At 44.8% G+C, this 27,329-nt stretch overlaps 1 protein-coding gene across 1 annotated transcript in view; it reads left to right on the top strand.

Moving 5' to 3' along the window:
• Positions 1-11,484: 11,484 nt before the first annotated feature.
• The window catches only part of PTCHD1 (patched domain containing 1), a 691,546-nt gene continuing 675,701 nt past the window's right edge, over positions 11,485-27,329 (top strand). The window contains exon 1 of the mRNA XM_078657843.1: positions 11,485-11,850. Within this exon, the coding sequence (XP_078513969.1) occupies positions 11,500-11,850 (351 nt within the window). The 5' untranslated portion in view covers positions 11,485-11,499. The remainder of the gene's footprint in view (positions 11,851-27,329) is intronic.

Genomic DNA, 27,329 nt, shown 5'->3' with positions numbered 1-27,329 from the left:
TATATAAAACTCTGTTAAAAAAAATGGGAACACATCTGGAGTAGTACTCACACAACCCAAGTAAAGATTTCACACCTGTCTTATCCTTGGGTGGAGGAGCATTAAGAATGGCTTTCAGAAAACTAGCTCTAGGACTGACCACATCTTGCATAATCATGTGTCCCAGATATTCTACTTCTGTGCAAAAACATTTGCACTTCGCTGCCTTCAATGCCACTACATATTTTTGGAATAACTTTAACACCCTTTGAAGAATATGATCATGAGAACTGGCATCCTTAGCGAAAATGAGAACATCATCCTGAAATACTTGGATTCCATGTACTCCTTTGAGAATATTCCTCATGATCCTCTGAAACACAGAATCCGCTGGTGCTAACCAAAAAGGCCTACGGCAATCTTGAAAAGTGCCTAGAGCCAACACAAAAGCAGTCAAGTGGCATGAATCAGGATGCAGTTCTCCTTGGTGGTAGGCACTGGCCAGGTCCAATTTGGAGAAAAACGGGGCCCCTTTTGTGAACACAAACATATAATTTATTTTGGGTACGGAATGTGAGTCCATCCAAATCTCCTTGTTGAGTGATCTCAAATCAACACAAATCCTAAGCTGGCCACACCTCTTGCGGGCAACAACCACAGGAGAGAGCCACAGAGAGGATTCTGTTTGCTCAATGAAACCCTTCAAACAAAGTTCTTTCAATTATTTTTCCAAATCATCTCTGTCACTATAGAATACTCCCCTGTGCTTATGTCTGATCGGAATCGCCCCTTCTTTCACGTTGATTTTGTGCCTAAAACCTTGGATTTTACCCAAGTCACTCCCAAACATTGATGGAAACTTGTCTCTCCAACCTTGTCCATCGTCAACACAGCTCACAATCAAAACCGGTTTCTTGACAACTGGCTTCAAAATCGTCCCGAACAACCCCTGATGAAACCATCCCAGGATGTTTAAACCTTTTACCGCTACATTAACCTTTCCCTTGAATCTCATCTCTTCTTAAAAATAGAAAAACATTAATTCTATCCTGCGACCTTCATTGGACACAGGGGAATGGTCAGGCAGTTACCAAGATTGAGAAACATGCCAGTTCTCCTCAAATACCCTCTGTGTGATCATGGTTATCCTGGCCCCCAACACTAGAAAAAACACCTAGAAAGGGGGACAGATTGCCACCTCCCTTTATTATCATAAGAGCGGAAATATCTTGCTACAATATAAAGAATTGAACAAAACCAGGTATGCATCGAGAATTAAAAAACAACACTTCATCATGCTATTAATCCTTTTATAGTTTATTAGATCATTCAAATATCATTTCAAAACTACACTATATTATAAATAATGTATAAAGCAGTAAGTGTGCCCAAAATATGTATTAGATTTCTTCTTTTTTCTCTTTTTTCCCCTTAATATTCTTCCCTCTCACCCCACAACATTCATACTCAATCACTCAAACCTTAACCAACAATCTCACTGATCCCACTTCTCTAGTCATACCACTTAAGGTAAAAATACATATTTACACCAATATGAACAACAGGAGCAACAACAATAATGGTACTTATAGACGTGAAAGAATTGCATAAAGAAAAATATTTACACAAGTCCAAGCAGTCAGACCAGAGGTCTTGTGTATATTTGGTCTCAAGACAGTTAACTCTGGTAAGAATAGCACTGTTTTATATTTTTATTTATATATTCATCAGACATTATTTCATATTTGATTCCTCAAACAAATTACAAATATTCCTATTGCACCATGAAACTGTGCCAAAGCGTGTTTTGGTAGGGGCCGATAGTGGGGCCAAAACCTTCCTCAGGGCACAATAGTTTATTTCAATTTTGTAAGAAAACGGAGGGTAACGGGACTACCAATGAAGGTACAATACTTGATTTTCTTTGAATAGTCAAGTCTTCTCATTTCTTTAAAGTGTTAGGACAATGGAGCCGAAGAAATGAATCAAAGGATGCTTAAGAAGCATTCAGTCCCATCTGGATCCTCCAACGTTGTTTTAATTCAAAACAATACAGGTGACTAGGGAAGACTAGAGCTGGCAGGTCCAATACCAGTGCATCTGAATACTCTTCAGCGTCAGTATAAAATGGAAAATCTCTGAATATCCTATAAATACATAGTCATTTCCTCATCTTCTGCGACCCACAATGGATGGTATGGATACGCCAGAGGTCATGAATACCACTGGTAACGATATCCTGGCCCCCGAGTCAATGAGAAGTGTGACAGTTTTATTCCCCTTCTCAAAATTCACAATATGATCAACACAAGATGAAGATCACCTTCAACAAGATCTCGAACAGAGACACCCTTGACCATGTGTTCATTCTCAGCACAATCACCATTACCCCTGACCACAGATATAATTTCGGCATCAGGCTCTTCATCCGACTCAACAACACACACAATAGGTTTCTTGTAAGTTTTCTTTTTTAAACAGACTTTGTCAGAGTGGCCCATTTCCTTGCAGTAATTATACATTATGTTCATAGCCGGACACCTAACTTCCTTAGAATGCAGAGGATTGCCACACCTGAACCACATGCTTGCAGTCCTGGTATTCACAGCTTTAGACTTAGTGGGTTTGGTAACAAACATTTTTGAACCTCCATCGCTCTGATTTTGCTCACAACTTCCCAACATTGCTAACATGCACAACATTAACAGGATCAATCACTCTGCCATCCAATTCCATTAAGGAAACCAACAAAATGTCTATGCTTTTTGTTACCTTAATTGTCTCATCTAATGATGGGTCACCATACTTAAGAGTTTCTGTCTTATATTTTTGTATTTGCAATGGCATACAAACTGATCCCTTATCAGTTGGTCAGTAAAGCTTTCAAATCTCAGTTCTGCAATCAGCTGCTATTCTGCATAAAACAGAGAGGTATGAATCAACATCCTCCGTTTCGCTCAGTATCCTCTTAAAAAACTTATGTCTGAGAACCATAAGACTGGGGTGCTTATCAAACCTGTTTTGAGCTTAAGGACTGTCTCACGATATTCATCAATCCCATCTCTCTCTTCTTCTGATAGATCCAGTAGATGTTTGAAGGTAGACCTACCTTCAAATCGCACATAGTGTAATAACAAACATTTCTTCCTATCCGCACAAATTCTTGAATCACCTATAATTCGTAGGTGTGTTTCAAAAGCATTGTGCCATATCTCCCACCCTACCAGTGTTTCTCCTAGGGTATCTAAGAAAGCAGGTGGTGTTGTTACAGCTTGCATTGTACACATTTTATGAGGTGTTTGAAACTAAAAAAATAATATGAGAGAAAATACAGTGGTAAAGCAAATATACAGTAGTTTGGAGATCATGGTCTAAATGTCCTTGCAAATTTCTAGGTACTGGGATTCGATGAAAAGAGGGAAAAAGCCAATATACCGGATGTTTGAGATGTAGTGTGCATATCACCGAGTGACAGACACTACATTGCAGGAACCAAGAAAACTATTGTTTATGACTGGAAGACAAATCTTCTTGTCAGGTGTGCATATCACCATGTTTTTCACGTGACACACACTAAATTGCAGGAAGTAAGGAAATGATGTAGAAGTGTGTGTGTCACCACATTACTGTTAACATTTACAAGCGTTGGAGAAATCTTCTTTGGTCAGGTGTGCGCATCACCACATTCCGTAGCACACAGACGATGAGCACTCAAAGAGGCTTTTCCAGAACTGAACCACTAACATGCCATGAACCTCAAAGCAAAAGGAAGAAGATCCCAAAGCGTGAAGATGACCGCTGTGTGGGTGTGCTGCGTGGCGTGCTAAGTCAGCTGGGCACTTGCGGTGACATCAGGTGAAATGCACATCAGAACGAAGAGACACCGCAAAGAAGTAAATGGAATGTTGGTGCTGAGTCACGTGGTTGTGAGGTATCAGTGCAGGAGCACAAGGCACGGCATGCCAGTTTAAAAGTGTTTGAGCAACTGCCTCAGCGAATACGCAACATGTATGTAGGCAGTATTGAACCCCATAAGGAAAATAGTAGCATGTAGATGCCAGTAGACTAGTTGTCTGCTTGAAAAGTCGGGTGCGGGAATCAATATGTGGCGGGAGAGGGAAAGCAACAAGTGACAGAGAAAGAGGACACAAGTGGGGGAAGCAACATGCAGGGCGGGTGGTGAGGCGAAGCAACAGATGAGAGAGAAGAAGGGCACGTGGGGAGTTAAGCAACAGTAAGGGCAGTGATTAGGAGGAGAAGCAATGGGTGAAAGAGCAAAGTGGAGTGGGAGAGGAGAAGCAAATGGGTGACAATGCAACATGAAGAGTATACAAGGGTGAGCGAAACCTTGAAAGGACAGGGAGAAGAACATGTGCAACAGACAGCAAGGTAGAGTGGAGGAAGAGAAGTACACGAGGGAGACTGCTGGTAAACATATACTCTCCTATGGAGTGCTTCCTTCAAAAAGAAAATAATTGTGCTAGAAAAGCAAACAGGAGAAGCATAGAAGCCACCTAACCAAAAGAGATGGTAAAGAGGCTATTCTCCATGGGAGAGACAAACATAAAATTCACAACTGGGAATTGACTAATAAGCAGGCAAGTGGCAGTGACAGGAAAGTCAACTATTGGTAACCAATGGGTTGCCTCCAAGTCCCTGTATGTTCATGTTAGGTCCACAATATGTTTCTCAACAGACAGTACTTGAGCTGTCTAGTAGGCAAGGCCTATGAAGGGCACCATGATCAACACAGGGCTCATTACCTCACATATGGGGCAGGGAAAGCAAAGCGGCTTGGGATGCTCACATTGAGAATTGTTCACCCTATTGGGATTCTGGTGCAGTGATTTTTTTATAGTCCTTATTCCCAACAATTGGTGAGTTTTTAAATGCTCCCAGTGTTGTCATTTACAGGAGCAGAGGTGACAATATTTGGTGCTGGGAAGGTGGGCCACAGTGTGTTGGCAAAGATCAGGTGATATGGAGACACAAGGATTTAAACTCATCTATTGTGACTAATACCCAACCTACTAAACAACATTGTCTAGGACAGCAGTCTTCAATCTGTGGTACGCAGCCCCCAGGGGGCCTTGGAGTCCAGGGAAGGGGGGTCGAGCATTTCCAGGCCTAACTTCTGCCTGGAATGCAAAATTTACTTTTTCTTTTGATCAATGGCTGGGACCTTTTATTCTGATCATTAAAATGCTTTAGCTGAAGTTAATTGACTCTATAGTGTTGTAAAACAAAGAGGCCTGGTAAAACAATCCTTCAAGTAAGTGTTCATGCCAGGGTGCCTGCTTGTCTGAATGACATGCAAATGTGTGCTGGGAGTTAATCTGCAAATGTAACGGGTGCTAAGGAGTGGTTCTGGCTTTAAATGCTTTAATCACTCCAAGCATTGTAATGGCAAAGATGTGGTGTTTTTTTGCATGGTGGTGCAAAGAGTTAACAACTGGGTTGTGAAATGCATGCTTTTAAACTGCGCTGGACCTACTTGTATCGTTCCTGGCTGACAGAACGCAGGCGGTATCCCTAGGACCATACCAATCCTCTAAGGTGTCCCTGCCTTGTGGGGTTCCGCAAGGCTCATCCCTAAGTCCGACACTGTTTAATATTTATGTGTCGGACCTTGCTAGTGTCATCAAAGCATTTGGGATGAGCCTAACCTCCTATGCCGACGACACCCAATTGGTATTGGCCATTAAAGGGGATGGTGAGGAGGTGGCCACACGTTTCACAAGAGGGATGGTAGCCATAGGTGACTGGATGGCCACGAATTGTCTTAAGCTTAATTCAGAAAAGACTGAAGTGGTCATTTTCGGTCACCTTTCTCCTGGGTGGTCATCTGTCTGGTGGCCAACATCGTTTGGAACGCCTCCTAATCCAGCTCTTAAAGTCAGGAATCTTGGCGTCACCTTCGATGTGGGTCTTAATTTCATGGCACATGCTAACAAAATTGCTGCCACGGCTCACATGAAACTCAAAATGATAAGGAAAATTCTACCTTTTCTACCGGATTCAGCCAGGAAAACTCTGATCAGTGCATTGGTGTTGTCCGCCTTGGATTATTGTAACGCCCTATTCCTACATGCCCAAACTCGAGTGACAAACAAGATGCAGTCAATTCAAAACGCAGCAGCCCGGCTGCTTTCGGGTCTTCCCAAGTTTGCACCTGTTTCCAACACCATCAGGAAACTTCATTGGCTCCCGATTTGCAGTCGAATTAAGTTCAAATCGCTGTGTATTGTTTACAAGGCACTCAACAATCAAGGCCCCCACTTTCTCAAACATAATCTTCCCCGCTACATGCCAACTCGTTCTCTCCGCTCCATCCATCTCAATCATTTAGTAGTACCACGCACCAGAACAGTCACATGGGGCGATAGGCGTTTTTTGGTTGCCGCCCCAAAACTCTGGAATTCCCTACCCTCTCATATCAGGACTAGTCCATCTCTGCTAATATTTCGTAAACAGCTTAAGACTTGGTTGTTTGTTCAATAGTTAGGAATGTTCCGTTGGCTTCCCTGGATGTCGACCTATGCCCTTAGCCAGCGCCGAGACGCCTACGGGTATTCGCCGCGCTTTAAAAATGACAATAAATAAATAAATAAATAACCATAACTGCATTTACACAGTGCTTAGTACCCCTGGAGAGGTGTTGAAGGGACAGGTATGGAAAAAAAACATTACTTATGGTCTTATATTACTCAAATCTACATTTTGGAAGCTACATTCGATTTTAAAACTATTTGCATAGTTCGTAGCAGTCTATATTATAATGTGTATAATGCAAGTATAAAATAACGACTTACACATTCATTGTGCTTTCTGTCACATGCTGTTGCCTCAGCACTAAAACTACACAAGTCACAATTCTTCACCGCGCCAACCAAATTTAATTCTGTGTCTATCTGGTTACAAGATTGGAGCGAGATAACTGGGGATCACACACTCACTTAGGGTGAAAAGGAAAGCCCTCACACACCGACCTAGTCAGTGTCATGCTTCATCATCGGGCCCCACCAAAGAGAATTAAAAGTGTCTAAATGAGTATCAAAAAAAAATATTTTATTAAATGATCCTTTTGACTGACGAATTTATTCACTGTATTTATCTGAATCTTACCATTCCTAATCCTTGGCAACTAAATTCAGACACATAATACCTGTAAAATCGTGTCTTAGGGATCATTTAATAAAATATTTTTTTTTGATACTCATTTAGACACTTTTAATTTAACTCACCCTCACAGCACGCCCTCCTTCACACAACCAGCTCCGCAGTCTTTCTGGCGTTGTAGCACACCAAAGAGGCACTCGGCCTCTTTGGTGGGGCCCGATGATGAAGCATGACACTGACTAGGTCGGTGTGTGAGGGCTTTCCTTTTCACCCTAAGTGAGTGTGTGATCCCCAGTTATCTCGCTCCAATCTTGTGGCATTATTTGAGATTGATCTGGCCTCTCTCTTTTTGTTTATCTACATTGAACCGGGGATTGAGAGAAGCCGTCTTGACTCTCCCTACCTCTCCCATTGTTGTTTTTTCTATCTGGTTACACACAGACCTCTGCAGTGCATTAAATAATAGCGGTTTCATAATGTACTACAGTGTATTTATTTCCCATTGAGTAAATGTATTTTTCATTTAAGCAACCCATTATTTCATATTTAGCTACCTGATGGTGAAAGACTTAAAAAAATAACAAAATATTTTGGAGCTGATTTATGAGAGGCGTGTGCTGCCGGAGCGTCACTTTTTTTTTAAGCTTTGGTGGCACAAGTGTCTCAATCATATCTATGAGGCGACGCAAAGTGCATGGCTTTGCATTACCTTGTAGATATGAGTAAGACAAAGCAGCGCAAGTTGCTACATTGCCTTACACTATGTCAAGTAGGTGTTACATAGGCCTTGCAGTGGGTGTTCTCAGGCAACACCCATTGATTTTTAAGCTGCCCCAGATTTGTAAAAGCATGTAAACCTATGGCAGCACCAAAACCTTACGCCTCCCCACAGCAGGCATAACGAGGAGAAATGTTTCCATTTCTCCTTGTTTTTCCTCTTTCTATGTGTGTTCCTCTTTCTATGTGTGCTACAGCACACATAGAAAGAGGAAAAACCCCTCTCAGGATTATTTTTTTGCAAGAAGGTGCCCCTTGCTGCACAAAAACAATCCTGCCTATGTTGGCGTTAGGCAGCAATGTGTGCGCCAACACAGGGGGAAAGGACAGGAATGCACCATATTTTATAAATAAGGTGCAGTCCTGACCTTTCACATTGGCAAAGGGCAGCGCAGCAAGAAGACTTGCAACGCTGCCCCACGCCAATGCCTCATAAATAAGGCTCTTTGTTTTAGCCACACCTTTGACCACGCCACCAAGCTCTCTTACTGACCTTTGGTTTGCTAAACACTGTTTAATTTATTTCCCCAACGTAAAAATGATTTGCAGCAGGAATTGGGGGCGTTTATGGTTGGCAATAGTTGGCAACGATGAGGAGGACCAAGTTCTAGAAATGTTTGTCAGGAGGGGGTCCTTGCGCTTAAATAATGTTAAGGGGGGGATCTCTGCATCAAAAAGTTTGAAGACCTCTGGTCTAGCAAGAATCACATGAACTCTGTAATAGGTGAACAAAGGAGATGATGATTATTTCAAGCTCATGCTCTTGGGTCAATTGCGGACGTCTGTATTACAACTGCAGGTTGCCTAGCCAGGAGAGCCCACTTTGGTGGGGTGGGGGGAGCACACAGTGGATGGGGCGTCTTCCCGCTATACATTAACGTGAACAGTGGCGGAGGTGCCCTAGAACATCTAACAGGTGCTAAACTTGTTCATGGTGTTGCATTACGCCATAAGTGAAAGCCCAAGGCACATGGCCCATGGCCCTTTTGGAAATGCACCTTAGCTTAAAAGTAAAGACGTTTTACTATGTTTCACCAATAGACACAACAAGGGCGCAGCCAAGAGACGGGTCCCCTACTATTACTTGTTACATTTACATCGCCTCACAGAGCCAAATTGCGAGGTACATTTCCCATTGCAACCTAACAGCTCCTTTCACCCGCTGCCCTTTGCGCCATCGCTCAAACAAATTGGATGGCGCGCTGTCCCCGCGCCTGCTGACATCCAAATGTGCGAAAGCTGCACGAAGGCTGTTGGCGGGGGCATTTGATGTATTTTTTTTTCCTCTTTGCCTTTGGTTCCCAGCGCCGTTTCTGGACGAAGCCCCCTCCCCCAGCTTTGCAGGGATCTGCAGCCGCAGCAAAGCAGCCCTCGGCTGCTGACAGTGAGCAGAGAATCCAGACGGAGTCCTGTTAATATTCTAAGAAGCGCCCGGTGAAACCCGACAGTGGTTTCACGCAACCTTTGCCATATTTTGCTGTGACAACCTGCTAGAAATTGAATTTCTTTCACCACGCTCCCCTGGCATGACAACGCTTAAAAGACATACATACGTAAGACCTTCACCCACACCCATCGCACGGGCACTGGCATCCCCAGCAAACGTGTCATTTCGCCCAGTCCGCTAAGGCTAATTGTCCAATAGGGGGCTTCAAATGCCATCTTAGAATCGCTGCCTGTCAGGAGGAGGACGAGGCTAATGGAGCGTCTCGCGGACAGACCACGAAGCCGCGTAGGGCACTGCCCTTTTTACGATGTTGGATATTTAAAACAATAGCAAAACTATCGCTGTGTGTTTCCGCTCTGCAGTCACATAGGATCCACACCTTTGAAGGGAAAAAGTGAATGTCATTCACTGGAGAGTACCGGCTTCTGAGGTGCGTGTAGGTAATTGTGTGCCCCCATCCCCGGGTGTATTTATTTCTCTCTTGCTGGTAGGAGGGGCAGCCTCTGTGGCAGCCGGCACAGGGAGGAGCTGCGAAAGAAGACTGTTTCCTCAGCCGCAGGAAAGCCAAACAGAGTGGAATACCGCGCTTTGTACATTTTTACCCTCTGTTGAATTACGTGGAAGGATGAAGTGTCGTCGTGACTGTATGTTTGTTTTCCCTCTGCAAGTTTCCAAGTTCAATGACAGCATGTTTCTGCTGGCAGAGGCACGGACAGGTGTCTGAGGGCGGGGGAGGGAACCTCCGTGCCAACCCCTCCCTCAACTGGCACTACAGCATTTTCCGCACACTATCACTGGCGACGAGGCATAGGGCAGAAGCGCACGGAGAATCGCCCGGGTGAAGAGAGTCGAAAAACCCTATGCAGCCGCATGCTGAGGGTGAAAGCAGCGGACTGGGGGGGTGGGGCATACAAGGACCCCCTGGATCTTGATGCGGTGATGTGTGGACCAGCGGAGGCGACTGCTTGAAACCAATGAAATACACAAAGCTGTTCCTCTGCGATGAGCCCCGCACTGCCACCATGGGACCCGGGGTTTGCTGCCTGTGGCTGAGACCTCACCAAACCGCAAGGTGCGGTTAAACCAACGACAGGCTGCTGGAAACTTTGGGAACTGAGAGCTGGCCACGGGGATGGCAGATGGGGACTGTGGATAGAGGACAGCCCTATAAGACAGTGCCTCTTGCCGCTCATTTTCACCCCGATTCACCGTCTTTGACAATCTCCGAGCAGACATTTCGTGTGATTTTATGTGCACTGCACAGCCCGACATTCTCGTCCAAGCACACCCTTTTTTAAAGGACACACTGCGATGGCAGGGCTAAAAATCCAGCAACGTCGCTGCTGGTGCGCCAACCACCAGCCTCCGAGAGCATGGCTTTAAACCGGGGGCACCCCCACGGGCCAGATGCTCTGAGCAGTTAAGGAACTCCGACTAATCCCCTTGCTATCAGCTTAGAACAACCATTGGGAAAAAAAAGCAGACTGATAGATTCTGACGCCGAAACTCTTCACGTACACCGCTGGCAGAGGATCCTTCTGGGCGGAAAATACGCAGTTTTTTTTAGCAACACACGGCATCGCCAATTCACTTCGGCTCCAAGTTGATCGTCGGTGGAACTGCGTTAGATGCAGGCATGTCCTCTCGTAGGGTCCTCTACTGAGGTTTTTCTTTTTAAAAAAAAAATATTTTTACTAAGCTCCTTTTCCTCTCCCGGGCGGATGGAAGAAATCGCGGCTCTCGAACTCCGTGGCTCTAAGTTGCTGAGAAGGATCAGTCATTGCAAGCCGGCCTGTCAAACAAACTCCTCATGGTTTTCAACAGGTTTTCCGTTCTGATGGGGAGCGGGCGCTCATCGTTTTCCTTCATCGTATACACTTGGTATTGATTTCTCCAGTCCTCTCGTGATCTTTTGCTTTCATTTACACTCTGTTTGAGCCGGCCCGGCGCTACCGAGCCTCTCCCTACCGCCCCCTCCCCAAGAGAGCCGCCTTGGGAGCCACCCCAGAGCCCCGGTGCGCGCGTTCTCGGGGTGTCGCCTCGAGGTCTATGAGCGGATATCCGAGCCTGGCGGGATCCCCGCAAGCCTGGCCTCCCCGATGGTGTTGGCCAGGGTCCGGGAGAGCCTCAGACCCCTCTGCGCGCGCCTACTTCTCCTGAGCTCCCTTTGCACTAGGATGTTGCGGCAGGTTCTGCACAGGGGACTGAGGACGTCTTTCTCCAGACTCGGCCACTTCATCGCCAGCCACCCGGTGTTCTTCGCCTCGGCTCCGGTTCTCATCTCCATCCTGCTGGGCGCCAGCTTCAGCCGCTACCGGATAGAGGACAACGTGGAGTACCTGCTAGCCCCGCACCACAGCCTGGCCAAGATCGAGCGCAACCTGGTGGACAGCCTCTTCCCGGTGAACCGCTCCAAGCACCGCCTGTACTCCGACCTGCAGACGCCGGGGAGGTACGGCCGGGTCATCGTCACCTCCTCCAGAAGGGCCAACATGCTGGACCAGCACCACACGGACCTCATCCTGAAGGTAAACCACTTCTGGGCATGGGCGGGAGGGGTGGGCCTTGAACGCACCTGTCTGTGTGGGGCTCGAGTGTGCCCAGTCACCTGTTAGCGGCTGCTTCCTACCTGGGAGCACCTGTTGACGCAACACAGGCTTCCGGTGCAGCTCAGCTTCCATCACAATGTCTTTTGGCGCCCCCACCCTTCAGCCGCAGTCTGCGCATTTATTAAATCCGCGAATATAGTGGTTAGTGACATGCTGGGCTGGAGGTGGTCACATGGCCGCCTTGTATAGATAGATATCATGCCATCCTGGGAGTGCCTTGCCGCCAAAGACAGAGGTCAGCAGTACACGAACTATTGATCAGCGTCTTTGCAGTGTGGAGTAAATGGCACGCGCCTCTCCACCACACTTAAAAATCGATCGTGTAATTGCACAACCAGGCTTGTCTGCCAAGCGAGGTTGCATTGAAGAGGCAGGTGAATTTGTTTGGTGTTCTTTGAGCAGTGTGACGTATGAAGAACAAGGGGTTGCACCAGGGGTGCCACAAACAAGTTGTCATTCATATTAAAATAAAAATACATACAGTCCTGTACAATATTCCATTGTGATTTTTTGTAATTCGTTACGCTCTTAAATTCCATACCGTAAAACTCTTAAATTTCCGCCCTTTTTTTTAACAATACTAGTAAGTGAATGAGTGATTGAGCATGCATTCAGCCAATATTGAACCTCTAAGTGGATGGAGCTTATGGCATTTGAGCCTTTCTGATAGTTTTTGGGGACTTGTAGTTTAGTTATAAGATGCAAACAATGTGAACGAGATTGCCTTTAGACGTCATCTGCAGCCCTTGTTAGGCAGAGAGTGGGAGCACGTCGGGTCTCAAGGGAGCGTATCCCAGCATGTTTATCTGCCAGCACTCCCCCACGACGTCATCACATGTAATGTTGCCAGTCCGTCTAAATGAGACAAATCGCCCTTTTGCACCATTGCTTCTGTATCCACACCTTTTTGAAAATGGGAGTGCTTTGAGACAGGCTAAACACATCTAGCAATCTTCATATTAGCAGGATGGCGATTTCCTCAAGGCAGGCAGCTCACATACTTGCTGGCTGCCACGCCCAAAGATGTCACCCAGAGGGTACATTGTCAACAGATTAACCGGAAGAGCTGTGTTCTAATTACGGTTTTCTTAGTTGACCAAATGTGTGATCTTCAACAAATCTGCATAGCAGAACCGAAACAGGCCCCACTATTCCCGTAATTGAAAGCAAGTTGTAACATGCCAAATGCTTTTTGCAACTTGCAAATTGCAAGATCTATCCACGAAAACTGCCCTATTATTTTGCACCCTTTCCCTGTTCAGCCAACCCGCCCTTCTTACAAAGCATTGGAACTGCAAGAGAGTTTGAACTCATTTTCATCAATTGAGCAACCTGAAATCCCTTTGCAGTTGTTTCTTCTTTGACCAAATATTGCGAGTAGTGGGAACTATTTTACTACCCAGGTTTAAATTGCCTGCGCAATTCGGTCAATTAAGGCAAACACTTTATCAAGTAGTGGGAGCGCGTCTTAATGGGCATGATGCTTTAAACAAGCCCAAAATATGAAAGTTTTTAGGAACTCCCCCAACAGGGTGCAATTTATCTTCAGAAAGCCACAAGTTTCACTCATGTATATCGTCCCCCAAATGTAATTTAGAGGGTACATTTTCAGAATTGGAACGAGCCCTACATTTTATTGTAGGTTTCTTCTTCTTGTCGAAACCGCTGACCCTTTGGCAAATTCTGGCCTCCATTGCCCCAAGTCCATTAACTTAAAAAAATGGGAAAACTTACAAAAAGACTTAAAGTAGTAAACACTTCTGGACTCTCACACTTCGTCTTTATATGCAACTCACTATCTCCTGTCCTCAAACCCAAAACTAAGTGATAAATGAAGAAACTGACCAAGACTGGCAACATGCTCAACATGTCGCCAGAGCTGAACATTTTAGTTTTGCGGTCCACCCTCTGACATCTCAGATGTCTTTTAGTGAATGATTTGTTAATTTTAGAAGAGGGATGTCTACATTTTATTCCCAGAGAATTCACTCCAACAACCCTTGCTGTCCTAGGCAAATCCATTTTTGTCATTGGGCAAATTTTTATTTAGCTACGTGAATTGGCAGCTGTTAGGAATAGGATATATGCTCGTAGTAAGCTTTATAAAACATAGCTGAGCACGACCCTCAGTACATTGTGCATAATCCCAGAGAAGACAGCCAACACTGACCACGTATCCCAACTAAGAAGTGATCTAATAGGCTATGTGTCAGCCTTGAAACGAGTTGATGCAAACTCCGATTCAGGCTTCTGTATTTGAACAGGACGCGTCCCTTTGGGCAAATTACTTCTTCGCCAAATCTCAGTTCTGTTCTCTTCTATCATTCAGAGTGCTTTGAAACATATTAACTATAGGTAGTAATGAATAAGGTGGATAGAATTCCATCACTTTGGACATATTTACCAAGGTGGGTACTCCCATAGCTTCACTGCCTACTCTAACCCCACCTCCAAATGTCACCTCATGAGTCACTTGTTGAAAGTGGCACCCGAAGAACAGTGACTTTGCGCATCCTCACTTGACCAAATTACCCATAGAAACAGACCAACCCTTGCTCTAAGTCAACTTAAAAAAAGTCAGGACAGGAGGTTGCTATGCCACAAAAAGGAAATGCCAAATTGGAATCAGACTGGGTAGAGGATCAGTAGTAACTCTAGAAGTGTGAACAGAAGGAAATGTAATTACAAGAAAACAGCATGGAACATAGATTGAATGATAATAAATATGAGAAATAATAAGCACTACAAAGAGTTGAATCCCATCCTACTAAAACAACCTGTGGGGATTCACTAGGAATGGAAGCAAGAGTAGAAAGGGGAATTCACAACATAAATGTCCATCTCTTAGTAGTTCTCTGATACTGAGTAAACATTTCCCAAACAAACATAAAACGATAAGTCTTGATCCTCAAAGCATAACTGTACAGAATTGTCTAATCGTCATGGAAAAGCTTGCATGTGTCCAATTGCTAGAATTCAAGAGTTGGAGTATGCCAATTGAAGGGCTAACTTTACTTTGATTGAAAGTTGTGTTTAAGTGTATTTGTGGGCACACATTCTCACAAAATGGTGATCGTAACTTGTACATATGCAATCAGATATAAGTAATGTGCACCCCCTGGTTGTTTCTTTACTGTACTGTGTTATGTTGCGTTTTTACAGTTACTTTGCATTTCTAAATAATTAACTTGGAAATTGTGCAGTTCTTACGGAAAATGTAGGTGCAAGGAATAACGGAATGTCAAAAATATCTGTTGCTGGAGAAAGGGTCAGTAGTCTTAAACAACTGTACTGTACTGTACATAAAGAAAAGAAGCCCAGATCTATAGCCGCAATCGGGGGTCTTTTAGCATGGAAGGACAGCATGGAAGGGTCATACTGCTGTCATTTAAGGGGTGCCCTTTATAAGTAGAAAAACACCTAGACCTCTGATCATTGCACCTGAGTCCCCTACTCCCAACACCTCACCTAATGAAAGTTTATTTCTAAAAGAGAAACGGAAAATAGACTTAAAAAATCACTACAACGAAAGAGAGTCCTTGGTAATTCACCCCGATTTTTCTTATTACTTGTGAGCAAAGTGAGGGAGCATTTCAGTTGACCAACCCTAAGATGCAAAAAAAGAGTGTCCTCACAAGTTGTATAAAAGGCGTTTGATTCTGCACCATGTTTGTACTGCACCTAAGAGGTTAAAACTAACTGTGAGGCACACAGTACTGACAGAAGTCACCAAAAGGACAGGTCAATAGCAAGTACCATGTATTTTTAGAGTCTTCTAGAAAGATAGTAACAAGGGAGGGGGCGTAATCCATAAGAGGTGTGATAGGTTGTAGAGTTTAGGCAAATAGACAAGAAAATGGCTACTCCCACTGAAACATACCTCTTGGAGCCACCATTGGGAGACGGTGAGCAGAGTACTCGGGCTAGTGTGTAGGGAACACTTTTATTCTGAAGGCAGAAAGTAGATCCCTACTGTCACTTGGAATTGTCCAGCAAAGAACCTTGAAACAAATCTTGATCTGATTAGAAAACATGGAAAGCCCCTCCAGTGGCACTGACTCCCTTCCTGAACTGCCCCAAAGTGCAAAACAACTTAGGATGTGGCAGGGTCACCTCCTTGCTAACTGTTTTGTTCGAATCATGCTCACAAAGGTTCTGTTCAGAAATGTTTGCGACCGGTTTCCAGATAGCGGCTCTGTTTTGCCAGTTGGCCGCAGAGGGCTGAGGAGGAGGTTCTGCTGACCGTTGTCTCTTGTTTCTCTTTATCGTGTTGGCACCTACAATAAACTGAATTTGGAGAGCTTACCTGCCCACTAATCATGTTGCATGGTTTACCAACAAAAGTGCCAAACGTTGCCATGGGACGAAGGGGTAAGATGGCATCTTAATGGCAGTGAACACCTGCACATTGATAATGAAGAGTGAGGCCATCAACTCATTCATTTCCCTTGTCCAAGATGCAATATGGCCCATACTTTCCAATATTTTCCATGCATTTTCCACCGTCTCGTTGGCTGATCACACTGAAGTTCATCCCCTTTTCCCGCGCTCCCATGCAAGAGTGTAGTTCTAGCCTCAAATTGCCTTTAGTCCTCAATGAGAAATCTCCTGACATAGCTTAAGACCACGCTCGCCTGTTGTTTACCACCACAATGCATATGGCATTCCATTCCATACCTTTATGTTTCATTGATGACAACATCACAAAGTGAGAGTGCAAATGAACAGCAAGCCAACATGTATGACCTCCATTTTTATGGGGCGTGGATCATATTAAGTGGACATGAGGAAAGAAGCCCACTTTAAATATTGAAACTAGAAGTATCCGGAAGTACTCCCAGTAAACGGGACAGGTAGCTGTGTGCGCAGAAGCTGAATACTTTTGAACCAACCACCTGTTTCAAAGATGGCTGAGGAAATAAACATGTCACTTCACTACCCCTAATCTTGAAGAAATGTAGCCCTTTCAAGGTTCCATGCCCCCCCCCATTTGACGAATAATAGGGCACATGGTACACGTCACATAACAAAGTATTTTCTCCGAGAACAGTTGTCATTGATGAATGAGCTGAAGGGATTGTCTCTCTGTGCATCACACTAATGGCAGAAAATGTACTGCGCGCCCCCGGAACGCGCGAGGCTGTGGTTTAAAAAAAAAAATAATGTTTTTATTTGATTCAAAAGTAAAAACATGAAGTACAGTACATCTGATCAGGACATTCATATTATTAAAGTTATTACAAGCTTAATGTCTGAAAAATATAATTAAAGTCACTAATTTAAAAAAAACGCAATATATTTTCATAATATGACGGTAAAAGTTATTTAAATGTGGGAATATAAACATTATAACTCACTGCAACTATGAAAGAAGTAGGTATAACTGAAGCTAAAAAGTAATTAGTCAGTACAGCTAACTGTAGCAGCACAATGCTGCATATGTATTTAGAAAAGGAACACAGTGTATGTCCGGCAAGTGCTGGTGCGGGTCAGGTGGGATCGCCCACTCCACCAAATACAACCTGGAAACACCTTCGATGATGGTTGGGAAAAGGAGAGTACAGTCTGGACTTTTTATTTATTTTTTTGCTTGCTATGTGGTATATAGAATTGGGGCACATCGAAATGGGGGTAAAGCTGATTTCCACCTTCTAAAACCCAAATTCCCTACCAGCCTCGGCTATGGAAATGACTGACATGTCAAGAAGGGGAGCAAAAAAGATGGCATAGGATTGGAGTGTGTGAATAAGTTATAGAGGGGGTCCCCATGAGGGCATCCATGTGACTTGAATCTTTTGAGTAACCTGAATGCTAAGGGGGTGGAAGGTGAGAGAAGAAAGATATATTAGGTTTGAGGTCGTCGGTCAGCGTTATGTGTGCAATGTGCAGCACCCGCTGAACAGAGAACCACACAAGGGTCAGATGTTATCGAGACTCCACAGTGGCTAGAAACCGTGAGGAATATATGTTCTCAGAAGAGAGAATATGCAGACAATCGAATGCAACTGCAATTGAACAAAAGCCCCCCGGGTTCCTCCAGTCCCCTGCAGACTTGCTCCCCATAATTCTGACGCCCATAAAAGTGGACAGTCTTTGACCTGACTTGAGGACTAAACAGAGCCATGTTTTACAGTGCTTAATTTGTGAAAAATAAGTGCCAAGGCCAACGTTTTTCTTAGGAGTTCTGCTTGGCAGGCCTGGCTTCAGAACAGTGCCACAGGTGTGGCCGCACTGGGCGCTGAACTGTGGAGGGGGCACTGACCGCGGGAGGGGGTGCTGTATTTATAATAACTTATGATTACCGGCGTTGTTCAACTCGTGGTCGGCCTAGGTTTGATGATTTCTCACAACGTTTTCTACCACCACCACACTACACTTCCGTACTTTTTAAGTTACTCTTGCCGAATGATTTTCACCCCTGCTTTCTACTTTTGTTACTTTTTTCCCATCTGTTGCTTCCTTCTCCCCTTTCTGCCCTCCTTTCTCTTGCTCTAGATCATACTTTAATGGTGAAAAATAAGTCTCACCCCCCCCCCAAAACAAAATGCCCGTGCAGACCACCCACACCCACCTGCACAAATTAAGCACTTTGTTTTAGACACATAAATACCAGGCAATGAGGGCAGAACATAAGTCTAAAATGCTGTCTTGAAAACATGTGCTTTCTTTTTTATTACACGTTTAAAAAAGGATCCATTTAAGGCAGAGAAATAAACTGCGCTCTGAATTAAAACATCAGCTGTAAGAGGAGAGTGGAACAGGCGTGCGAATTCGAGCTTCTCTTGCGGATTTACTTCTAAGTGCAAAAAGAGGACACAAGGTGATAATTCCCACGTTCACGGTGCTCTGAGAGGAGCAGCGGTAGCTAGGATCAGCGTTGAATCATGAACTGATGCCTCCCACATACGAGGGAAGGTCAAATTAAGTCAGGGAACTGGAGAAGTGGAAAGCAACATGCACAGTGATTAGCATTAACTGATGCTCAAAATAGAAAGAATAAGTTACTTTATAGGACAAGAGGCCGAACCACGAAACGTGTTTGACTGGTGATATTACATGTGTTTGGTGGTAGGGAAGACAGTGCTTGGTGCAAACCCCTTTTAACACCCCATTATGAAAGTAGTTTTGAGAGGGTGGGTGGTAATGTGTGACAAGAATATTTGTTCACAGAACGTCTTAAGCACCGATGCTATGTCACACACTGTCCTGTTTCCTTGAGTTGGGATCTGTGACAACCTGACAGAGCAGCTCTGGAGCGCAGAGAGCACAGCTTTGGGAGGGAAGAGAAGGAGTGGAGACAGGTGGGGGTGGGTGGCAGTAGGCCAGGTATTTTATTCTCACATTTGGCACATGAGGAGAGGTCATATTATGTATGGCACTCTCACTGCTCCTCTGTATAGCAGTTGAAAGTAGCCCATGTTATTTTGGCGGCCATACATAACGTAAAATTATAGCCCGGCTAAAAAGTGAAATACAGGAACGTTTTTCATCTCAGGGTTCTGGGTGACATCGTAGACAACTCGATTTTCTCTCTTGTCTATTTGAGCTCACTCAGGACCCCTTTGTGAGAAACATTCCCATAATTCACTGTTCCCCATCTATAATTCTAAATGTTATGTATGGCTCTCACTGAGAACCCCTAGGCTGAACACCAGATAATACATTTGCCTAGTTCCTTCTATTATGTAACAAGTGTGCATAATGAAAGTTGCTTCTTACAGTTGTTATATCTTAGAGGCATCCCATGCTGATCTAACAGGTCTGCCCCCGAGTCTTTTAGCACAACACAATCCTTCTGCTCTGGCAGAGGGCAGAGCTTCAGGATTGGAGAGGGTGGGATGTCTCGGAGTGTGATGGACTGAGTGACTGGGGCCAATTATTTTAGTTTTTTGCACTTGGGATAAGGAGTTAAAAGTTATAGTTGTCCTTTACTCATCTGGCCCGCCATAGTATTTGAAAACAGGAGTAGATGATTTTGGTGCTATGCGTAATATAAAATTATACTTGGGTAAAAAGTGAATAACAGGGATGTTTCTCACATCTGAATTAGAGTAACATCATAGACAACTCAAGCTTCACTCTTGCTTATTTGATGTCACTCTCAGCCCTTACTCAAAAACATTTAGGGTCCTATTACGATGTCGGTCATAAGGCTTCCAACCTCAGGACCGACATCATTGGTTTAAATTCCAACCAGCTGATTTTGATCCAGCCGGTCGGAATTGAAACCGGCCGGTCATTCCGGCTTGCTTCCAACAGGCTCATGGAGCCCGTCAGTCAGTTGAAACCGGCTTGTAATCCAAATGGATGGCGGTTTATGTCGTCCGGGTTATGATGCACCGTTTCCGGCATGGTTTCCATGCCAGCCTTTCCGACATGGAACCCTGTCAAAAAGAGTGTTTTGGGGCCTCTAACAGGGCTCCTTTCCTTTGTAGCCTCCAGTTGGGGGCAGAGGGGGTACCATAGGAGCCCCCTTGTTAATCCCTGCACCCCGTGGCAGGCACCTCAGGGTGTCTGCTAAAGGGTGCAGGGATTAACACCACCTCCCATTTCCCTATGGGAGCATCTACTACAGCCAGTTTATGGCCGTAACACATGCTTCCATAGGGAAATTTTGGAATGCGACCTAACAGTGTTCGGTCGCATCCTAATTAGGTGGTCTGGACTGCCGACCAGAGGTCATTCTGTCCGTTTCCGAGATGGTGTCAGGTGGACGCAAGTCCGCCCGACATCGTAATCGGCCCCATAGAGTTATTCACTGTTACCCACTTAGAATTCTATATGTGTTTTTGTTTTGTAATTTGGTTGTTGTGCTGTCTTCTGTTTTTACTGATTTGTTGTGTTGTGTCATCTTAGTTTGCAATTGTGATTTTTCTTTATGCTATATGTTGTGTTCTGTGATTACATTAAAAATGGGAACAAATGCTGCCACTTTTCCAGCCAAAAGAAGCTTATGCCTGTAGCATGCTGGCTCTGTATATGATATTGCCACCAGGGGGTAATACCATGCACAGAGTCCAAAAGCCCAAAAGTGTACAGGGCTCAATCTAAAACCCAAAGTGGTTTGGTTGGGGATTTCAACTACCACTGGGATCAGCAACCTAGAGACACACAAGTCCAACAGCTAGAAGAATCTATGTCCACACTGGGGCTACAGTAGCTAGTAGAGACCCCAACTCATGGAAAAGGTCACACTCTAGACCTCATCTGGTCAACTCTACCCCAGATTGACTTGGTGGAGACCACTCGCTGCGGATGGTCTGACCATTATTTAATTAACTACCAAATGACCCTAGCTAACCGTGCCCCACGCCCCCCCTAGATGGAAAACAGTGCGTAATTGGAACATTCTAGGGGATACTCTACTTGGGAACGCACCTAGGAATACATGGTCAGAGGATCTTAAAGTTAGGTGCAAATCCATCTCCAACCATCTGAGAATGGCCATCAACAGGCTGAATAAAAATGGAAACTAAAGGGAAGGGAGCCCCCTGGTTCACCGAAGAACTTAGGGGACTGAAGCGGACCCTCCACTGCTGCGAAAGACAATGGCGTAAAGACTATGAGCCACAGGCGCTCACAGAATACAGGGCCAGTCTCACCTGCTACAAAAAAGCTATCCTAAACAGAAAGGACGAATTCTACGAATCCAGGATCAAGAAAGCCGACAACAAACAGAAAGAAACCTTTAAGATTCTGAAGGAGCTTAGCCAAAAACAAACACTAGAAGCCTCCACCAGTCAGGTACAATGCAACAAATTCACGATCTTCTTTCAGGATAAAGTGGAAGACATTCTAGCAGATATTCACAGAATGCCTATTAACCAACAGGCCCTGGCAAGGGCAGGTTCATATATTAATAGGACAAAATCCATCACCTCCTTTCCGAAGCTAGATCATAACTCCATGTTCCATATTGCGAACAGGATCAAGTCTGGCTCACCTGCGGACCCCAGCCTAGCAAAGATTTTCAAACTAGCCCTTCCTGCAATCAAGGAAGAAGTCCTCTCCCATATCAACTTCTCTCTAGATATAGGGAAGGTTCCCAGAAATTTTAAGGAAGCTAGAGTTATTCCCCCTCTCAAAAAAATGGGAGCAGACACTACCAATCTGAAAAACTATAGGCCCATCTCCCAACTTCCCTTCATGGCCAAAATCCTGGAACATCACGTTCTCAAAACTCTGTCAATATTCATGGAAGAACATCTCTTATTTGGGGACAGACAGGCTGGCTTTAGAGCCCATCACAGCACTGAGCTGGTGATGCTGTCAGTATTGGATGAAATCAGGCTCACAACGGACAGTAAAAAGCTGTGTGTACTGGTTCTTCTCGACCTGCGCTTTTGGATAACATACACATTGGCCTGGTGGCAGACTGATTCTGAGCACCCCCACTGCGTATGTTACCCTGTTTGCATTAGCTAACTCACAGTGCCACTAGAATCTCCTTTTTATCACAGAGATTAGTTTTTGGCAAGCTCAGAACACGACAAACCTGATTCCTCAGAATAGTGGAAACAATGTTCTACTTTTCGCTCAGTCACTCGTGCTTGCTTATTTGGTCACAGAGAGTTACACAGAAGAAACAGTCAGGCATGTTTACAATAAGAATTTATTGCACAGTTGTTCTTTTAGTGTAAAATATATGTGCTGCGATAACTGTTAAACAGTAGCAGAGATATATGATCAGCAGTACAATGAAGAAAAAGGAATAGTGCAGTTCTACCATTTTGCAATAGCCATGAACATTTACATGAATATAAAATGCATTTATAAAATAAAGTGCATGCTCGTATGGTGCCTGTCTAGATGTACCTAAGTGGACCTAGCATGTGAGTAGGTGCGAAAGAGCCAAGAATCCTACTAGGACTTAGTCAAAGCCCATTACCTGAATAACGAGAGTGTGGGACCTCGTCCTGGTCTTAGGTTGGACACCCCCAAGGGATGATTAGACCACTGTCAGCTGGAGCGACTGCATGTTGGCAGTTTTCAGTTTTTCTCAAATTAGTATTTGGCTCAACTAACCCAAAGCAAGCCTGCAACAATACTTGCAGTGCTTTTCATATATTTAAATTGCATTTTCAAAATTATTGTCTGTACCATTATACTATCTGTTGACTTTCATCAGCTTCAGATAAGTCTAGAGCACAAAGAACTAGTAGAGAAAGAACCGACCACACATTACAGTAAATAGTCACTTATGTTTGACTAATCTAGTACTAATTTATGCATTTCATTGCTTCGCTCTTCTCACCAGCTCCTTAAGGGTGGTATATTTGGTAGGTACGATTTTCAGCAGAATGGTAATTTTAGTCGAAAATAGAAGTATCCCTTGTGCCCATGATGCTGCTTTGTGTGGGCACACATCCAATCAACATTATTCGGTCCTATTAATATAGGTCACCATGTATAGTGCACATGGCACCGCTTCTGCTTGACTCTTGAAAAATAAGAAGGAAGAAGGAATATAAAAAGGATTGGGACCACAACGTCCAAGGCCAGTATTCTGGGCCCACTCTACGAATTTATTCATACACTTTTTCTGCCCTGAGGAAGTTCCTTTTACAGGAACGAAACGCCGTGGCTGTTGTCGAGTTGTTTTTATGAAGAAAAATAAAGAACTTTTTGAAATAAAGTGACCAGGTTGTGACTTCATCCCTGGCGCTGTCTCCACCCTTGCATTGTATAGAAAAGGTCATCCTTGCCTTGGGGCGTGATCAAGCTGCCTATTGTTTGTGTTCTATAGATAGCTGTGTTGCCATATGGATGTAATAAAAAACACATTTGTATCACATTCATGATGGCCTTGCACAATATGCCATGGCAGGTGGATAGAGTTTTCACAAAGTTCTTTTGTGTCAGCAAGGTCAGTGTTTCTTAGAAGCTAACCGAAGTGTCACAAATGCAAATGTGTGTGAAAAGTCGATATGACAAAGGGAAGGCAACTTTAGGGAAAACAGGGTAAATGTAAATTGTCCCTATTTCTTACCAGGTCTAACTCAGGACATTACAGAAACACATATTAAATTTCATCATCAAATAGTTAATATTGTTTCCAAATGCATCATGGGAAAAATGAAGTAAAGAGTTCCCTTTACAATTGATTATGCTGCAAGCATCTTTGAAAGCAGGGGGCAGAGATGAGCATTGCAATCACCTCCCCCAATCACATCCAGCTCCTTGCCACCTCTAGAGTAAAGGAAGTACAAGTTTTAGAATGGTACTCCCGTTGATTATGTCAACTGCAGAGTTGTTGAAGTCCTTGCAGAAGAGAATGGATTGTTGGCCATGACAATAGACCTTTGATGGTCTGTACAAGAATATTCTGTGCAAAAGATGATGGTGCTCGAGAACTAATTTGCAGAAGAAGGGCTGTTGAGCAGATTCAAGCACTGCCACTGGATCAGATTCCAGATCCGTGGATGGGCAAGGCCAAGGAGATATGGGGTCATCATTCCTCGCGGGACACGTAAAAGGTCCGGCAGTAGTGGTGGCAGAGTTCACAGAGTGTATGTTGCAAATGTCAGGCTTCCCAGTCGATGACTTAAGTGCACATGATGGAGGTGCCGGTGCTGGAAATGCATGCTGATGAAGAGTTTGGATCTTTGTGCTCAAGTTACTATCCTCTTTGTGATCTAGCTTTTGTACTGGATTGCAGTTAAACAATAGGTAGGTTTTGGTTTTAGTTTCGCTGGAAGACTACTTGCCTGGAGACAAGGCAGTGGCTAACTGGTCAGCTGGGGTATCATTGCCAGAGACAACCTGCGGGGCAGAAGTTGTGCAAAGAAGTATAGAGCAGCTAGCGCTACTCTTGTATCTTGCTTTTCAAAGCCTCGCGCTCTCCTTTTTTGTGTGGCTTTCCCACTTCGGCTGGCAGGGACAGGTGCTGACCTCTCATTGGATTTGCCATTGTTACCATCTTGTTGATTGAGAGAAACAGCTCAAATGGTGCCCTCATTGGGGGTTATGGCACCTGACAGCTCAGTTTCCAACTCTATGGGTTGCTCAAAGCAGGCCCCATGGGTGCCTTAGCATGAGCAGAATAGGTAGCATACGCTGGATGTTTGAAAGTGCCCTTAGAGACTACAGGAGCCTTGCAAGGGTCCATGTTGACCTGTTGCTTCAGACTTGAACCTACCTGTTGGGCGGGAATTGAAATCCAACCAAGAATAGCATCAAGCTTTTGAGGTATCCTAGCAAAGGCGTTACTAGTGGTGGTGCAAGGGCAAGAATGATACATGGCAGCCAGATCCGACTGGATCCTTGTAATCAGATCATTCAGAGCTGACCCTTTGGTGTTAATTCACACAATTTGGATCTGCTAGGGCACTTAGAATGTCAACTTGCATTTCAAGATTGTTGGAGTGGTCAGACAGGAACACTGAGACTGCCTCTAAATTGTTAAGCAAAACATTCCAGAGTTACTGCTGGAGTTATGCTGGTATGTCCCATCAGTCTGGCTACTGAGCAAGTTATGTTGCAGGTTACATTCTTCCCATAACAACATTAAGTCAGAGTGGCCTGATGAATCAAAGTCATGGATTCCAAAAGCCTCTTCTGGGAAGTATGACTGGACGCTCCAGTGGTCGGGCTAGTGGCTGAAACCTTTGAGGTTAACAGGCTTAGCTTGATGGGACTTAGAAGGTTAGAGGGAAGGAAATGGCACGCAAAGTTGCTTGTTTGTGTTGTTTCAGTTGGTTAGTTGGGCATATGGACTTAACAATGCCGGGATGGTGACATCATCTAAGGAATTGCTCCTGTTTGCCTCACCCATGTTTGGTGTGTTCACAATGTTGGATTCTGCTTAGGGAAGAGATGGAATGGTTACATACCGTCTCTAAGAATAATACATCTCCCTCCTGATGGTCTGTGGCATGAACCTGTACTGAAATAGTTAGCACTGTGCAGCACATGTCTAAAGTGTCATCAGCGGCATGGGCATTATCCTATACATCGCTTGGGACATGAGGGAATTGCCGGCTGGGGGGCAAGGTGCAGGCTGTAAGGTTTTCCTACCCCCGCTACTGGAGATGGGTTTATTTGAAATGAAGTAGTCCGTGATCCTGGGATGATTAGGTAGTGGAGGGTTTGAGAGCAATATGTGGATGTGCAAAGGGTCAATTGAAGATGATAATAGCAAACTCATAGTATCGCCTAATACACCCTCAGTAGTAATAGACACATCTCTCTTGCTAGGTTGCTTAGCAGCTTTATTCGTGCCTCCCTCCTTGTTGGTAGTGTGATGGCCTGCCTCCGGATTTTTCCTGAGTGCATTATTATAGGACTAATTGTGCAGCATCAGGGAGGCTGGAACTGGGATCAGGTGCCTGCAGGTGAGTGCAGATATCTGCAGACTATTGTGATGTGTGGTAATGAAACAAACTACTCCCGATGACCAATGCTCTGGTTCTTTCTCCAGCACTGCCTCACCCCCCCATCCCCATATTAGGGAACAACCAGTTAGAGTCAAGGGGGCACGAGCACGCTGCATGGGAGCAACAGGGCGCTCATAGTTGTTGGGAGCCGGAGCCCTTTCCAAATAAGGTTGTATGCCTTGTAGACCACTGATGAAGGAGCTTGCCCTGGTCTCAAGTTGCACCCAGACCTCGCTGGGCCTCTTCAGCATGCGTGGGGCTCTACCAAGAGCAGAGGAACCTTGGCCCACTGCTCCCCCACTGTACTCCCCACTTATATGTCTACTTCCTTGGGGCTTACCACTGTCCAGGTGATGGGGGTTGGGACCTCAGGAGCTGTCACACACTGCCACTTATGTTGTTTTTTGCAGTCAGCTGGTGAGGCGACTGTGTTCAGCATTAATTACCGCATCAAGGGCTCTTCATAGGTTAACTGCATTAACCGTGACTTCTGGGTGAAGGACAGGGGAGGCCCAGGGCACATCTACTCAGCCTGCGTTGCTTCTGGGTTGGGAGTTGGGAGGCAGGGTAGTGGAGAGCTGATAAGCTGGTGACTGTTGCAAAGATGCAGGGAATTCTAAGGCTACCTGGAGGCAAAGTTAAAGGCCTTCTGAAGTCTACTAGAGCTTATCAGCTGCAGTGGCCACCACCTTCTACTTGCCTCACCACAAAACCAAAACCAGAGCCAGTGGGCCTCAACAGTGTCCTCCAGCATAGCAGCCAGATTGCTATGATCTGGCCCTGGGAGGGTACAGGAGCATCCAGCCACTTCTTTTGCTCTGCAAAAACATCTGGCAGCGGCCCTCTCTGTTCCCCCCTCACCTCCAACCTCTTTGCCATCCGTGCCTCCTCCTTGATTCAGGCTGAACCTCCTCCACCCATAGCCATGCCCGAGATGCCAGTGTGTCGACACTCGGTGTGTATATTTTCGGGCGGCCGAATGGTGCCCAGCAGCGCAGCGCTCTGATTGCAAATGTGAGAGGT

This window comes from Lissotriton helveticus, chromosome 8, assembly GCF_964261635.1.
Source record: "Lissotriton helveticus chromosome 8, aLisHel1.1, whole genome shotgun sequence".
NCBI lineage: Eukaryota > Metazoa > Chordata > Amphibia > Caudata > Salamandridae > Lissotriton > Lissotriton helveticus.
Note: the sequence above shows the minus strand (reverse complement) of the source record. Positions and strands in the feature narration are given on the sequence as shown.